Below are 15256 nucleotides of genomic sequence, written 5' to 3'. Positions count from 1 at the left end.
ATACTTTCCTAACACATTTTGAAAATCCCACTTGAGACTTGGTACGATGGAGAGGGGATCGAGCATACTGTATGCAATCTTTTGAGGAACCAGGAGATGGTCTGTTACTGATCGCATTTGATTTGTTGATAATTTTTATTTCAGCCTCCACTTGCCGTACATAAGAGTAATTTATAACACCGAAATATTGAATACTAAAGCGATTGTGTCTCCTTCAAATAACAGTAAACAATCATACGACGATATTGGTTTTATTGTAGTCCACAAAGATTACAAAGGCACCTGGTATACAGTGGACTTCTTCAATATAAACCGTACAGATAGTGTGTATAAGTGGTATTCAAAATTAACATTTAACGACACGCACAAAGTTGTGGGGTATGCTCTAACAAAAGTAAGTTTTTAACAATAATATCTTCGCTTCGCTTCTGTAGGTACGTAATGCATTATATTTTTTAGGATGTATACAAATTCAGAGCACCAGATACAAACTTTCGTCTAACCGAACTTGAAGTGTTCATCGAATTTCTACTATGCAAAGAAGTTTTTACATTCAGCTATCTCATGGGCCAATTTAACGTACCTTGCTACCACTCTTGTACTTTAGAAGAATACAGAAGAGACGAGGCAAAATGCGACAACTACCACGGTGTAGAAGGTGGCGCTGTTATTAATATGAAAACTAATAGATTGCTCGGTATTGCCACTTGGGGGGCATATTATAGCAAATATGAGTTACCAGTCGGCATGTCAGTGTTGAATTCAAACAATTTCTTTGAAAATTTTAGTTGCGCGAAGAAAATACAGAAAGACGAGACGGTTGATGTCGCTGAATTTTATTTCCAAAATCTTTGCGATAAAAGCGCGTCGAATCGGCGATTTTACTTAAACAACTTTTTAATTTGATAAGTAATTTGTAATGCTCTCAGACTAATCCTGATGCGAAATTTATGATTATTCATTGGGATTAGTCTGAAAACAACTAAAAGTAAACTAAAAAGATCGATAAAAGATAAAAACTATGCTTAATATTATATAAAATGGTTTTTATTAATACTTAATATTGTAAAAAACTTATTTTAACATAAATTGCATTCAAAATATGCCGTGCGGTGTTCCGCACATGGAACGCTTTTCGTATCAGTATTAGAAATTCGATTACTGAGGCGGGATGGTGGTGATGGCGATACGGGTGGCCGAGTTGCTACGGTTTGGCAACATGACGCGGGTTCGAATACCGCCGCGTGATATTTTTTTTCTGTTCTTTAAAAATGTCTCCTAAAATGGAAAATAAAAATAAAACAAACAAATAAAAAACAAGACTTTATTAAATTACAATCACTGTGATGAAATGTTCACAGATTCAAGTTTTGTATGCTGAAAGTAATAAGATTTGTAAATTTACCAATAATAAAATCAGTCACATTTACACTGTCTTCAATTCAGTCTTGTGAAATAAGATGATCAATACATTTAATTTATTGCACTAAGATACAATATATACACACTTGTGAGTTAACTCTAGCTTCCAAAAGTTTATTTATCACTTTATAATTTTTTATATTTTTTCCATAATATGCATAACTATTGCAGATTTTATTGTTAAAGATGCAACCATGCTTGGAAACCTTAACCAGATAACAAGCACAATCAAAAGCAAGGATTTTGATATAACATTTATAAAAGTTTGTCATGCATGCTTGTCAAGCCTTGCAGTTATAAGCAATACTGAGAACAAAAGCTGACAGAGTCTGAAACTGAATACAATTATTAACTGGCAGTTTACTTGTCTTAAATAATTATCATCTTTATTTACAAGATTATCTAAAATTAATTACTATCTACATTAAAATTAAACTTAAATCCAGAACCAGACATTGTAAATTTGCATTTATTTTTGGTTTCTTCTTTAATTTCATCTGGAGTTTTATCAATATTATTAGAACTATTTAATGCCTCAGTTTTACTATCCCCTGTTACTTCCTTAGCATCAGGCTCTTGAGGAACATTGAAATTGAATTTGAATGCATTCTCTCCGGTCGATAGGAAAGCAGACTTTCGTAAAAATGTTGCCTTCGGTTGCGATGGACTATCTGCAATTTTTATCTTGCTTGTCACTGAAAATATTGAAATTCATTAATAAGTGGAACAATTTTTATAAATTGTTACATATTTCGAATACTTCAACTTATTCTTAGAATTTAAACCTATTTGTGAAGATTTTTTTCACAAGTTTTCATAAATTTTGATATTATAAAACTGGATGTTCTTTGGATAACAAGACCATTTCTTTATTTGATGTATCCTTATACATTATATACATTAAAGTCTGGGATCTTTATAAGTAATTCCATGTGTTTAAGAGCTAATTTTGACAATAATAGGTATAATGGAGATTGTATAGATTTTATACTGAGGCTATTGAGGACAACACAAACATGAATGGGCAATGTTTCTCGTAATATATATTACTTTAAACTTTTTATTATAGATACAGAACATTAATGTCTTAATCTCAAACCATCAGAAGTCTATTACTATTAAAATGGAAATTTTGTACCCTGCTGCGCTGCCATTGGCCAAGCGCCGATAAACGCGGCCCTAGTATATAATTATGATCGTGTTAACTTAGCGAGGCAAAATCTTTCAAATAATAAAAAATCATCAAAATCGGTTCATGCAGGTAGAGTTCAGAGGAAATATATAAAAGAATACAATAATATTGTTAAATAGCAATGAATGTAAAAGATAGTAAGACACAATACGTTGGAACTTTAAAAGTTCACAAAAAAATTGTATTTAATGACTATTGATTTTACTAACATACTTTACAACTCAGAAAGCTAGTAAACTTATTACAACAACAAGTTATAACTCATTATATATGTTTTTTATATGGATGATTCTAAATATGTGTAAACAATAAGAAATATTTTTATATCTAGATTCTAGAGCATTAATAAGAAACTTATTAATATGATAAAAAAGTTTTATACAGATCCTTACATACTTTTAACCAACTTCTTTTCTTCTGCAGCCATTTTTGCTCTATAATCACCTAAATGCGTCCTCATTAACTGTCTTTTTCTAATTATTGATTGATTATTATTTTTTAAGACTGTAAGCACTTTCCATATTTCTTGTACTGCAAACAAAAAATATAAATGTATCCATAAATTTGCAATATGGAAGTAACTCTGCCCAACTCTCTCTTTTTCATGCTGTAATCACTAAACCAATTTAGACCAAATGTGGTTTATAGTTGTGGAAGAAAGGATAGTTTTTATCCCGGAAATACCAGGGGGCCTCAAAACTTTTACTGTTCTTTGAATTTGCTGGCAAAGCCACGGCAGGCAGCTGGAATGCCAGTTTGCTAATAAATAATATAATAAATAAAACATAAGATATGAGTGACTAATTATTTTCAACTGTTCAAACTCTCATTCGAAATTTAAAATCAATTTCTATTTTGTTAACGTTTAATAACAAATTAAACGTTCTTTTTTTGTGTTTTAAATAAACACGTTATTCTTACATTGTTTTTCATTGCCCTTCTTCTCTGCCAAAGATCTTTCTAATTGTTGAATGCACCATAGCAATTGCAGTTGAAATTCCCTCGTCGATTCCTCGGGGTCTGTTTGATCATCATTCTTGGTTGATTTTTGTATTCTTTTAGGCTTACCCGTACTATGCAATTTAGTTGCTTTCGGCATGTTTGTTGTTAGGATCAATATTATATACGAATATAGTTAAATGTTATAATTATTATATACTTTTAGGTTCGTTTATTGTACACGTTCTATCAAATGTTGTGACTGTTGTGGCTTGTTCGTTCTATTCTATTGTCATTTGTCAATGTCAGTTTTGTAAAAAAAAAAAACAAATTGTTTGTGACTATTCATGCTTTCTATTTAAAGATTTTAAGAGAATTTATCTTAATAAAAGCACCTATACAATTTACGTCAATTTACACAATTCAAAAAATATTTCTAATGGTGCATTTACTGCTGAGTGTGAAAAAACTGGCGAATAAGAAACACACAAGTGAATAGTGCAATAAATATTCATTTTGAAATTCGCGTTTTCACGTTAACACTTAATAGCGATTTTCAGACGTACATGAACTTACCCAGTGCTACTATTACTAGTGAATGTGAAAACAGTGACTCATTACGAATGTTGCGGTGAGTGACGAGGCGAAGGGCGAACACGAATGTATATAATATTGTTGCATTTACAACATTTATTTAATATATTATTTTAATAACTCTTTGATCTTCTGTAAATAGATAGGTGTGTATATATTTTCAAACTTTACCTGAGTAAAGGTTGAGAATTTGTCAATTGCCATTTACTTTTATTTAATATTGAGCAATGCATTTGCCACATACCATAAATGAAGATTATACATGTCACATACATTACATGGCAATTTTTTTAGCATTGTCAAGTGTCATTTGGTTTTCAATAGTATGTCGCTTGGAAAATTTGGAAAAATAACACTTTCGTGGTAATTATTTGCACAATAATTACTTACAGTAATAATTCCCATAAATTTGCTCTTTTTGTGTGTGGTGAGATTTACTCTATTCTTTATTTTACCATTGTCGTACAAATTTTATAGGTTATGATTTAAACTTTCGAACATTTAAAAAAAGTGGATCGGGTTAAAAATTGGATATTTACTTTTTAGGCTTGGGATTACAGCCTTCAGCTTATCATTATTCGTGTTAGCCAAAAGCTCTATTAATGACAAGCGTTTGGAGAATATGAAATCTCGTGAACGCATGAGAAAATCTAACGAAGGAGAGTATCCAGATCTATATCGCAAGTTGTAAAAGTAAGTCACTGTTACGTAGTTTGAATATTTTACAAATTTCAGATTATACTTTAATAGTGAGTAATTTTGTGTATTGTTGTATACTATCTAGAGAAAAATTCAAACCTAAACATCTAACTTAATTCGATAATTATTATTATATAATGAGAATAATAGTATGTGTTTATTTTTACTGCTATGTATTAAATTTTATTCAATCCATTATTCATCCATTAAGTAAATTCTTAAATTCCAGTAACTACAATAAATTAACATGTATACAGTCATTATACACATTATATTCTACAGGTAATTTCTGAGGTAACATCTAAACACATACAACAAAATGGCCGCACCTCTGCTAGACCCTGCAAAACTGCAGTTAGTGCAGGATTTGGAGATTGAGATGATGTCTGATATGTACAACCGTCTTGTAGGCGCTTGCCACCGCAAATGCATACCTGTAAAGTATTTTGAACCTGAATTAGGTAAGGCAAGATTCTGTTACTTAAATTTGATATATTACAAACACTCCCAACTCTTTCGGTTAGTGCCAGCATCATCATAATCATCATCAGCCATTATATGTTCTCACTGCTGGGACACGGGCCTGCTTTGAGGGTTCAGGCCATAAACCACCACGCTGGCCAAGTGTGGGTTGGCAGTTGGCATGTTGTTGAACTTTAGATTCTCGGACATTCCCGTTTCCTCACAATGTTTTCCTTCACCGTTTTAAGCAGTTCAATCTACATGTGCAGATAAATTGAAAAATCTATTTATATCCTGCACACTCACCCAGTCTCGAAACCTGACTTATTGGTTTTGAAATCCAAGGCCACTGAGTCAACACTGCTTAGTGCTGCTAGTGCCAGCACATAAAGCTTCAATGATTATATCTACAGTACATAGTTACTAGCAGTTAGTACTTAGTATATTTATAGGATAAATGTTTTATTTTCAGGCAAAGGTGAATCAGTGTGCCTAGATCGTTGCGTCGCTAAATATCTAGATGTACACGAGCGCATAGGCAAGAAGCTATCCAGCATGTCCCAGGGAGAATCTGAGGATTTAACGAAAATCAATCTCCAAGAAAAGAAATAGTAGTTACAGTAAATAGTTACCATAGACAATAACTTTGAGTTTTGTTGGATGACAGTTTGTTTAGTGTTGCCATAAAGAAAAGGGTTGAGTGTATTTGGGGAAATGCTGTTAATTCTTGTATTGCAATAAAGTTGGCCTAGATGTTCATTTCTACACAATAATTTATGATTGAATATTTTCATAATTTTGGGATAAAGAATGGTTTCAATTTGCTACAAGTGGTTAAAGTTTAAATTATATAAAGTTTTGTTGGTATCCAGGCTTATAAAAAGTACAAAACAATATTTTCTGACACATAGTGCGCAAATATACACCAAAAAGATTTACCTTTTTTATTTAGTGGTCACTTCTGTAACTGTTTGCAGTTTGAGTGCATTTGTTTTTATTTTAGTCTCATTGTTAGTTAGTAAATAAAACAAAAAGGATAATGTTTTTTGTTTTTATTTCATTTCATTTCAAAATTATCTAATATCTACAATCTTATGTACTCTACTTATTTTTAATTTCACTATCACTGATCTGGCCGAAACCATAACTGGGACTGTAACTTTTGACAAGTTTACCCAGAACATAAATATTCTCAACGAAAAAGAAAATGCCACTTGCCCATATGTAAAAAAAGGTTTCTCGGCTCTTAAACTCGAGTAAATATGCATAAAATAACCACTTTGCTTGTGGAAGGACCCAAAGTATTGCTAGATATATTGCCGTATTTATTTTCATCTTTAAATCGTGTACAACCAATGGTAAAAGGGACAAAAACCATATAAAGTACTGTGACGTCATAACGCTGTTATAGGCTACTAGGACAATCGACTGACAAAACAACGCAAACGGCAGCGTTTGTTTATCTGTGCCAAAAGCTAAGCTAATTACAAACAAAATAACACACTCACAAATTTGTGTCAAAAATTTGACTAAATCTATTGACAACTGGCTGCCTGTTAAATAAGTGTAATAAAATAAAACGGAAAAGTTGTGTCTTATATCCTTTCTAAAGAGATGATATATGTACGTTTCGAAGAGAAACTCGTAACCATATAATATATACATGGCGCCCGTAAGTGCTATAAACGATGAAATACAACATAATGCTAACAAAAGTTGCTTTTTATTCGGTAGAAGCTGTATAATAGCATCTCTCATACCAGTATTACGATTTATTTTATATTCTCCAAGGGATAAATACATCGGAAATGTGAACGCAATTGGGTATAATCGTAAATGTATTGAAAACCCTAGTAATATTCCACTAAGAACATATTTCGTGTATCCTTCGACGATGTTGGTTTGTAAAAAGAACAGCGACAAAATTATTATAAAACAAGGCACTGAATCTGCATTCCCTCTGGTTGAAATAGCTATACTCATCGGATTATATAACCAAAATAAAGAACAATACGTTGCAATAGTAGGTCCATTGCTTTTACCAACTAGTTGTCTTTCAATTAGCTTCTTTATTGCGTAAGAACATAATAAATCAAAAACACAAAATAAAATTTTCCCGAAATTTACGTTTAGAAAAACATTTGGCGTCAAAAGGAACGCAATGATTGGACTGTATCTGTACGTGTGTCGTTTGTAGGGAGAGTCCCCTTTATAAACGTGTTTCGCTGCATCTGTAAAAACTCTGTAGTCTATGTCCGTGTACGGAACGTCATAATGTTGGTCGTGGTAGTTGGCGTAACACACAAAAATTATGCGAATTAAAAACGCGACAGTAATATGTAAATTAAACGGTAAATTCAAGATGCGAACGAGAGAACGCGACAACATTTTAAATTCGCGTTTTTAAATTTTTCGCGGCACTTTGTAAACACGTTTTGAATTCTTGAAATTCTTTAGCACAATCGTCTTTCTTAACTGAATCCTCTCTGAGTAGAACGCATCGAGCATAAAGTGCTCCCTGTTTAGAACATTTCGCATAAATTAAAGGATATTTAGCAAAACGTTCCTTTGCCTTGGTCACCGCTTCCATTATTCAATATTTCGTTTGCGGCCTAATGTGGTTGGCGGTTCGCTAATATCTATCTCTTCCCTTTCTCTTAGGAAAATATCGTATAACGGCTTAGAAAAGAATATGCCGAGAAACAATGTAGTGAAAGTAATTTGAAAGGTTTTTGGGTATCTATATATCCAACTTCTTTTACCGAGTGGAGTGCTTCGACGACCCTGTTCCATATTATTTACCTGAAACAACATAATTTATAATCAGCAGCAAATAAAATTATACTTGGTACAAAGAAACGCCATTTATACAGCGCCATCCGCAATAATATAAAGACTAGAATAGAATAAGAATAAAATAATTTTATTAGGTACACCACACATCTTATACCTTTAAACGAGCAATTCTTGTATATATATATATATAATTGGGATCTCGGAATCGGCTCCAACGATTTTCATGAAATTTAGTATATAGGGGTTTTCGAGGGCGATAAATCGATCTAGCTAGGAATTTTTTTTAGAAAATGTCATATTCGTGTTTTATTCGTGTTTTTTTTTCCCTGACATCTATTGGTGAATAGTAATACTATTTTGCTTCGTAGACAGCTGGACAACTGAAATAATGTCATATTCGTGTTTTTTTTCCTGACATCTATTGGTGAATAATAATACTATTCGCTTCGTATATAGCTGGACAACTGAAATAACACAGGCACTTTTTATACCGATATTCCTACGGGATACGGACTTACGCGGTTTCAACCGCGGGTCACAGCTAGTTTAAAATAAAACACATAAAATGAAAAATAAGTTGCAGACATAAAAACTAAATAGCAATTATAAGAGTTTATATAACTGCAATAACAATTGTGGCGACCTAAAGGGTGGGGTCACTCAGCTTATATTATGCCGATACGGTCGGCTTTATGCGGCGGAATTATCTGAATGTGTCCCTTCTGTGTGTGATGTTTTATAGATATCCGTTTTAATATAGAGGGTGAATATCACAATAAAAAAGTTTATTCGCCCGTACAATATGACGCCACACTTGTAATTTATGGTAAATTTACGCTATGATTTTTTCTATTACTATATTAGTTAGTAAAATACCCTTTCTCGACTTATTGCGAATATATATTATTGCGAACTTTAAACTGAGAACTGGGTAAAAAGAAATTTAAATCATCTTTAAAAATGCGTATCGAAGAGAAATTAATGAGATTTCCCATCTTTATATATCAGTTTTAAGATCGTGTGCTTTAGATCTAATGTAGCTAGTTTCTAAGGCGATTAGAAAAATTTTCCGAAACACTTACAGGCTTCACTAGCTCATATCATATTGCATTCTTAGTGAACTTGATAGCTTTTTAGCTTTACCTATAGAATATCGTTGCTTTATACAAAATATTATTGTACTAAATCCTACTTGTATCATAAATTCGAAAGTTTGTAAGGATGTGTGTATGTTTGTTACTCTTTCACGCAAAAACTACTGAACCGATTGTAATGACATTTGGTGCGTAGATAGCTGGACAACTGGAATAACACATAGGCAACTTTTTATCCCGATATTCCTACGGGATTCGGACTTACGCGGGTGAAACCGCGGGGCGCAGCTAGTAAGTCCATAATGTTCTTAAAACTAGCCAAGTGAGGGTGCGACATCATCAAAATTATAGTTAATGATAAAGAAAACAATGATAATAATAATGTATAGACATGATAACACTCTATTTTGAAAGGAAAGATTTTGTATACCTAACTAGGTTCTGAACCGAGTTCGAAATGTCGTTCATCAGTATAAACTTTATTTAATTATTGCACAGCTTTTAAACTTAATGAAGTAATCCAGTATTTAAGTACAAAATCCACTCACTGCTTCCTATCGGCTCTATCTGTCACCGGCGCGAACACCCTCGGCTCCAGGCTATAACCCTCGCAGACTAGCGACACCGGTTTATGTTTCAGGCAACACTGGCGCATAGCCTCGAACACGCGATCGCAGCGAACCTCTTGAAAATTATGTTCTGTAATAGTTTAGCGAGATTGCCATGTGATTTTGTTTTATTCGTATCATTACAAAAGCGAAAGTATGTTATTATCCATGGATGGATGGATGTTTGTTACTCTTTCAGGCGAAAACAGCTAATCGTATCTCTATGAAATTTGGTACACAGATGTATTATAGTCATAGGTTACTTTTTACCCGGGTACCAGGCGAGTGACGCCACGGGTTACAGCTAGTGTCTTAATATTATCATGTAGGGAGTGTAATTACAATTGAAAGCATTTTTATTTGATTTTGCACAACATGAACTTACTGAGTTATTCAATGACATTCAAATTTACATTACATAGATACATCTACCATTAAATCTCACATTGCAGATATAAGATATCTACGAATATACTTTAAAGTAGCTGCTGCGTAAAGTATTATACCTTCATATATGGTCAAAACGAGCCATGACTTTGACAGCGCCTGAACGAAACTTGTACTAGTATGTAGATCGTGACACGAATTTTGTTGTAGTCCTGCTATGATTATCACACAACACAACATTATCACACACCTAAGTTATTTCTTATTACTTAGTGAACGTCCTGTCCGAAAATCGTTCCGGCTTTTCCCGAGATAAGCCGGAATTAACAGATAAATAGACAGACATAATTTAAGTCTGTTGTTACATGTACCGTGTATACATCCATACATTAAGTAAAAGCGGTAATTTTTATATAACAAACACGCAATTATATTTATTATTATAGATGATTAGCCCCAGTAACACATTAGTAACCGGACAGAACTACATAAAGCGTCGGTGATCGGTCATACACCCATCCTTATCAAAATATTATCGAGTAATAGGTACCATTGTGAAACATTTCATTCAAACAAAATGATAAGCCTTGAATAAAGTTTATAGAAATGGGTTATTAATATAACTATTAATTCTCCGATAAATACCTACAAACTATTATCTAAGGCATTGGATGCTTGGACATTGGACAACTTCACGATTTATTGATTAATACTAAAACCGCCCTAATTTCTTACTGGATGGGACATAGGCTAGTATAGGGCGGAAGCCATAAAATCATGTGAGATTTAACATTCGAGGCTTTCAGTCTTTTTAATTTGTGTATACAATGATGGTTCAAAATATTCCTAGAGTAGTGAAGCATATAACAAACAATTTAACAAAATAAAATATATATTACAAAAAAAAAACATCAATTAAAGAAAACATTTAGTAAATAAAATTAAACATATGAAATCTGTATCGGTTCAAACTAAATTTGATCCATAGGAAATATATATAATTATTCTAAATAAAAAACACATTCAGCAATTTATACATATATTTTATTAACAATGTGATATAATCGACATGCACTCAACCTCCTTACAAAAAAAGGTACAATACTAGAAATAAAACTGATTAATAATAACAATGTTTTACATAACATGGACTCGTCTAATTATCTTATTTCTATAATAAGCCAACTTTAATGTATACAATTTAATTTTACATATTATGTTTATGTTTATTACGTACTACCATTTCTATACAATTTAAATCGATTTAACGTTTAATATTTTTATATACTTTTAGTACATATACCTTTTACAAGTCTTGGATTTTTTTTTTTAAATAAAAGATGCAAATTAAAATATAATATATTCTTGCATACAATATTAACAAAGTCGATTTAATATTGTATCAATTTATTAAAGATTAATTTTGATATCAAATTAACGCACCTAGAATGTGCAGTGGCCCATTTGAGGAAAATGGCGGTAGATCATTCATATTGCGCAACTGGTTGTATATACATAGAAGATTCACACGAAATTTAAGTTTTCCTAACTACATATGTAGGCATGAAATTGTCCCGTATCGTAATTCATTCAAAATTTCCATTGAAAATATTCTCCATGTCTTGTTTTTAGATAGTGAAGTATCTATCAATCCTATTACGTGTACACTCACTATGTCATTACATCATGAATAAATCAAGAAAATGAGTGCATAATTTGTTTAAACATTTCATTTATGATACAGCGCGACTCGTGTGTAAAACGAATAAATTATCGATGCGTTCCTGATACCCGTTGTTCAATTGAAGGACATATTTGATATATTCAATTGAGACAAATTGATGTAGATAGGCATCAACGTGGCTCGTATTTACGAGTTACTGTGCCATCGGAAGTTTTGTACGAACTTTAAACTCCCATCATTAGTTTCGAAATTTTCCTGTTAAATTCTCAAGTTATTAACATATTCTTGTTTATCCAGTTCTATTCATCTTATTGTACAAAATTGTATGAAATTTAAACCTTACTGTGTATTTATAAAAAAATGCACCATTCAAATAAAAACACTACTGTTTTACTTTATTGTCAAACCTTAGTCGAATCTCGAAACATACCGTCGACAGAGACGAAACTATAGGAACGATGTTGATCAAGAGTGAGAGAGAAAACCTCACAAATGTTTTTCTTTATGATGAGACTGGTTTTTACTCAGCTCATTTCAGTGTAAAATAAAGAAAAAAATCTAGCATTCATGTCTTACAGTACCTACTGATATGACAAAAATTTTCATATTATATGATACATAGGCATAAATAATAAATATTAATAGAGGCATACAAAGAAAAAAATTAACACATTTATGATACTGGTTTATTTATGGCCTTGTCGATCTAAATAGTTGCCATAACTGGTTAATAATTTATGTATGAGTAACATATAACATATGAATAACTTCCAAATCTCTTGGGAAGCTTGTGTTGAAATATATAACGAAGAATTTTCAATTAAAAAATATCAATAAGCAGTATGGTATTTATGAAATGCACTTAACAATTATTAGTATTTGCAAACACCATTAATGACTTTGATCTTTAATTTAATGGTCACGGTAGGCCTATAACAGAACATACACAATTGTTAAAAATTATATTAGATTTGATTTTCACAATAAAATGTTTTCTACAGATTAACTAACAAGGTACCTATTATATAATACCACCCTTAGACATGACCTTTCTAATATACATATAAGGCTAAAGATATTTATATATTGCTTTCTCACAATACACTAATTTGTGTAAAAAATATACAAATCTCGCAAAAACAATTTATAAGCTATATAATACAGTGCTCTGTATGCAATAGTAAATAATGAACATTTATCAAAAATGAGATAAAAAAGTACTAAAAGAAAAACTTTCTATGCATACATCACCAATATACAATTTTTAATATTTTCCTTCTATCCTATAATAATTAAATTTTGAATAAATATGTACTTTAAGATTCCATTTCAGCAAAGCATCTTCGAGATGTGCCATAAATTAAAATATAAGTGCATTATTTTCAGATACCTTATCACAATTTCGTAATGTTTTTTCTTAATTAGTTATTTATAAACCTACATTGATATAACATCAAAACGAAAAGGCAATAACAATCTATCAGCTATACATGTGTTTAAACAATTGTCTTCGTGTATGAAAACATACAGTCTCTGTGGGTTGCCGTAATGCCAACCTCAAACTTACGAGGTTATTGGCTTGCACTTGCTTCAACACTTTCTGGTCGTGATAATATGGGCTTCTCTGCAACCTGCGGTTTCTCAGCTAACAATGGTTTTTCTGCGACCATTATCTTCTCAGCTTGTGGTTTTGCTTTTGGTTTATCATTAATGAGAGGTTTTTCACTGATCTGTGGTTTCTCTACCTCTTGGTTTTTAATCATGGGTTTTTCAGACACTGCAGGTTTTTCATCCAATTTTTCTATTTCAGGTTCATTAACAGGCTGAGATACTTCAGTGGTTTTAGGTAGTTCTGGAGGAGTTTCAATATGGGTATTAGATAATTTGCTTGGTAAAAGATCTGGTTCTTCCTTCTCCATTTGTGCAGGCCCATTTTGTTTTTCTGTAGGCATGGGTGGTGATATGGACCTTTGTAAATTTTCTGGTGCATTGGGAGAAGCAGTTCTAATAGAGTTTTCCTCACTTGATGCACTAAGCTGCCGTTGAGGGTGAGGATTTGCCAGGCTTTGTGTTTGTGGGTGATGAGGATTATGTAATGGCAAGCGGGACTTGTCACTCTTTCTCCACAATGTGACCTCTTGCTGTTTGAAGTAGCGGCGGTCTTCAGTATCCATAAGCACAAGATTTAAGTAGTACCTTACAGAGAATTTATTGTTTATATCCCTCATTGTGGGTGTCAAGTCATAACCAGCTAGAAACACTCGAATTGGAATACTCTCCCCTCTTACTGGAGCACCGTCCATGATTTCATACTTAGCAACAGTCTCATTTTCTGTAAAGGTATTAGGCCCAGAACCAGTGGTTTCTCTTTTAATTATTGATATTTCCATGTGCTTTATCTTTATTCTGACCAGTAGGAAATAAATTTTACCAACAATTACGTCTTTTAAGTGGTATTTCGATTTGTTATATTCAAACTCTATGTGAAGGCAATCTTCAATTCCTACTTCCATTTTTATGGAATTCAAAACGTCGGGATAGCTGCATAATGTGTGTACAGCTATATCAACTTCCTTTACAATATCTGTAAGTCGTCTAACAATTGTGGCTCGCAAAAAATACCTAAGTCTGACATTTGCTCCCGTGTACACTTCGTAAGGCTTTTCCACGTTAGCGAATTCAAAAGGGTACGAAGTGTGCTGTAAAAGGTCCCCGGGACGGGCTAACTCCTTCACCAAGGATATAAATTCGTGATGATTTCCTCTATCATAAAACAATTCAATTTGTCCGATAAGCTCGACTTTTATACCTTGATGCTCTAACTTTGACCCTGGCTTTCTCAACGTGACATTTACGCGTCCAGAAACAGTTTCACCATCATAATAAAGTAGAAGCTTTTCCTTTTTTCCATCATCCGTTTTTACCTCTGCAACTTTACGTTTGTCCGCATCATCGAACACAATTTCGATATCCGCTGTCTGTCCGAATCCGAAAAAACTCATTTTCACACCAAACTATTATGCAACACTTCACGAACTTTTTATGTATATTTTGAAAGGAACAATAGTGATATAATTGAGCAAAACATTGAAAAACGGCGACGATACGCCCGCAAATCTAGAGCCGACTGAAGGATAGAAGTAAAGATGGCGACTGCATTATGTCGGAAGTCGGCAAGCAATTTCATAATTAAAAATATATTAAATTGACTCACCAACAAGGCACCTCTGGATCTCACAAGCGTATTTCTTACAGGGATCGAACGACATATATAAGTATTAAAGGGATTTATTTAAAAAAGAAGATAAATCTCCTATTTCAATCATGTGTACATTTGATATTTTTTTATATATGGCAATTAATTTGTACCACATGTTTT

General features: G+C 32.6%; 5 protein-coding genes across 6 annotated transcripts; 2 read left to right on the top strand and 3 right to left on the bottom strand.

Moving 5' to 3' along the window:
• Positions 1-46: 46 nt before the first annotated feature.
• Positions 47-906, top strand: LOC119835957. The gene is made up of 3 exons (XM_038361089.1): positions 47-69; positions 145-378; positions 558-906. Exons 1-3 carry the CDS (start codon positions 47-49, stop codon positions 904-906), a joined length of 606 nt encoding a protein of 201 aa, XP_038217017.1.
• A 397-nt stretch (positions 907-1303) lies between these two features.
• Positions 1304-3853, bottom strand: LOC119836122 (UPF0488 protein CG14286). Its single transcript, XM_038361376.1, has 3 exons — positions 3536-3853; positions 3011-3145; positions 1304-2117 (listed from the first exon to the last, which is right to left on the bottom strand). Exons 1-3 carry the CDS (start codon positions 3711-3713, stop codon positions 1831-1833), a joined length of 600 nt encoding a protein of 199 aa, XP_038217304.1. The 5' UTR covers positions 3714-3853; the 3' UTR covers positions 1304-1830.
• A 556-nt stretch (positions 3854-4409) lies between these two features.
• Positions 4410-6349, top strand: LOC119836088 (mitochondrial import inner membrane translocase subunit Tim10). Of its 2 annotated transcripts, none has more exons than XM_038361326.1 (4): positions 4410-4510; positions 4694-4840; positions 5129-5307; positions 5781-5920. In XM_038361326.1, exons 3-4 carry the CDS (start codon positions 5166-5168, stop codon positions 5918-5920), a joined length of 282 nt encoding a protein of 93 aa, XP_038217254.1. In that variant the 5' UTR covers positions 4410-4510; positions 4694-4840; positions 5129-5165. The 2 variants fall into 2 exon arrangements, with proteins under 2 accessions (XP_038217254.1, XP_038217255.1); XM_038361327.1 differs by having other exon boundaries at positions 4416-4574; positions 5781-6349.
• On the bottom strand, positions 6346-7849 carry LOC119836087 (GPI mannosyltransferase 1). Its single transcript, XM_038361325.1, has one exon. It carries the CDS (start codon positions 7694-7696, stop codon positions 6410-6412), a length of 1287 nt encoding a protein of 428 aa, XP_038217253.1. The 5' UTR covers positions 7697-7849; the 3' UTR covers positions 6346-6409.
• A 4696-nt stretch (positions 7850-12545) lies between these two features.
• LOC119836086 (vacuolar protein sorting-associated protein 26B) lies at positions 12546-15037 on the bottom strand. The gene has a single exon (XM_038361323.1). The coding sequence runs from the start codon at positions 14877-14879 to the stop codon at positions 13449-13451; it is 1431 nt and encodes a 476-aa protein (XP_038217251.1). The 5' UTR covers positions 14880-15037; the 3' UTR covers positions 12546-13448.
• Between the last annotated feature and the right edge of the window lie 219 nt (positions 15038-15256).

Source organism: Zerene cesonia, chromosome 22 (assembly GCF_012273895.1).
Source record: "Zerene cesonia ecotype Mississippi chromosome 22, Zerene_cesonia_1.1, whole genome shotgun sequence".
Lineage (NCBI taxonomy): Eukaryota > Metazoa > Arthropoda > Insecta > Lepidoptera > Pieridae > Zerene > Zerene cesonia.
The sequence above is the reverse complement of the archived record's forward strand: the minus strand, read 5'-3'. Positions and strand labels throughout refer to the sequence as shown.

Excerpts from the sequence above, each read along its gene's own strand:
- LOC119835957 (XM_038361089.1), top strand. The coding sequence starts at position 47 with ATGGAGAGGGGATCGAGCATACT. Across the intron at positions 70-144 it reads GAGAGGGGATCGAGCATACT|CCTCCACTTGCCGTACATAA; the intron begins GTATGCAATCTT and ends TTTTTATTTCAG. Across the intron at positions 379-557 it reads GACACGCACAAAGTTGTGGG|CTATCTCATGGGCCAATTTA; the intron begins GTATGCTCTAAC and ends TTTTACATTCAG.
- LOC119836088 (XM_038361327.1), top strand. The coding sequence starts at position 5,166 with ATGGCCGCACCTCTGCTAGACCCTGCAAAACTGCAGTTAGTGCAGGAT. Across the intron at positions 5,308-5,780 it reads GTATTTTGAACCTGAATTAG|GCAAAGGTGAATCAGTGTGC; the intron begins GTAAGGCAAGAT and ends TTTTATTTTCAG.
- LOC119836086 (XM_038361323.1), bottom strand. The coding sequence starts at position 14,879 with ATGAGTTTTTTCGGATTCGGACAGACAGCGGATATCGAAATTGTGTTC.
- LOC119836122 (XM_038361376.1), bottom strand. The coding sequence starts at position 3,713 with ATGCCGAAAGCAACTAAATTGCATAGTACGGGTAAGCCTAAAAGAATA. Across the intron at positions 3,146-3,535 it reads GAAGGGCAATGAAAAACAAT|TACAAGAAATATGGAAAGTG; the intron begins GTAAGAATAACG and ends TTTTGTTTGCAG. Across the intron at positions 2,118-3,010 it reads AGAAAAGAAGTTGGTTAAAA|TGACAAGCAAGATAAAAATT; the intron begins GTATGTAAGGAT and ends CAATATTTTCAG.
- LOC119836087 (XM_038361325.1), bottom strand. The coding sequence starts at position 7,696 with ATGTTGTCGCGTTCTCTCGTTCGCATCTTGAATTTACCGTTTAATTTA.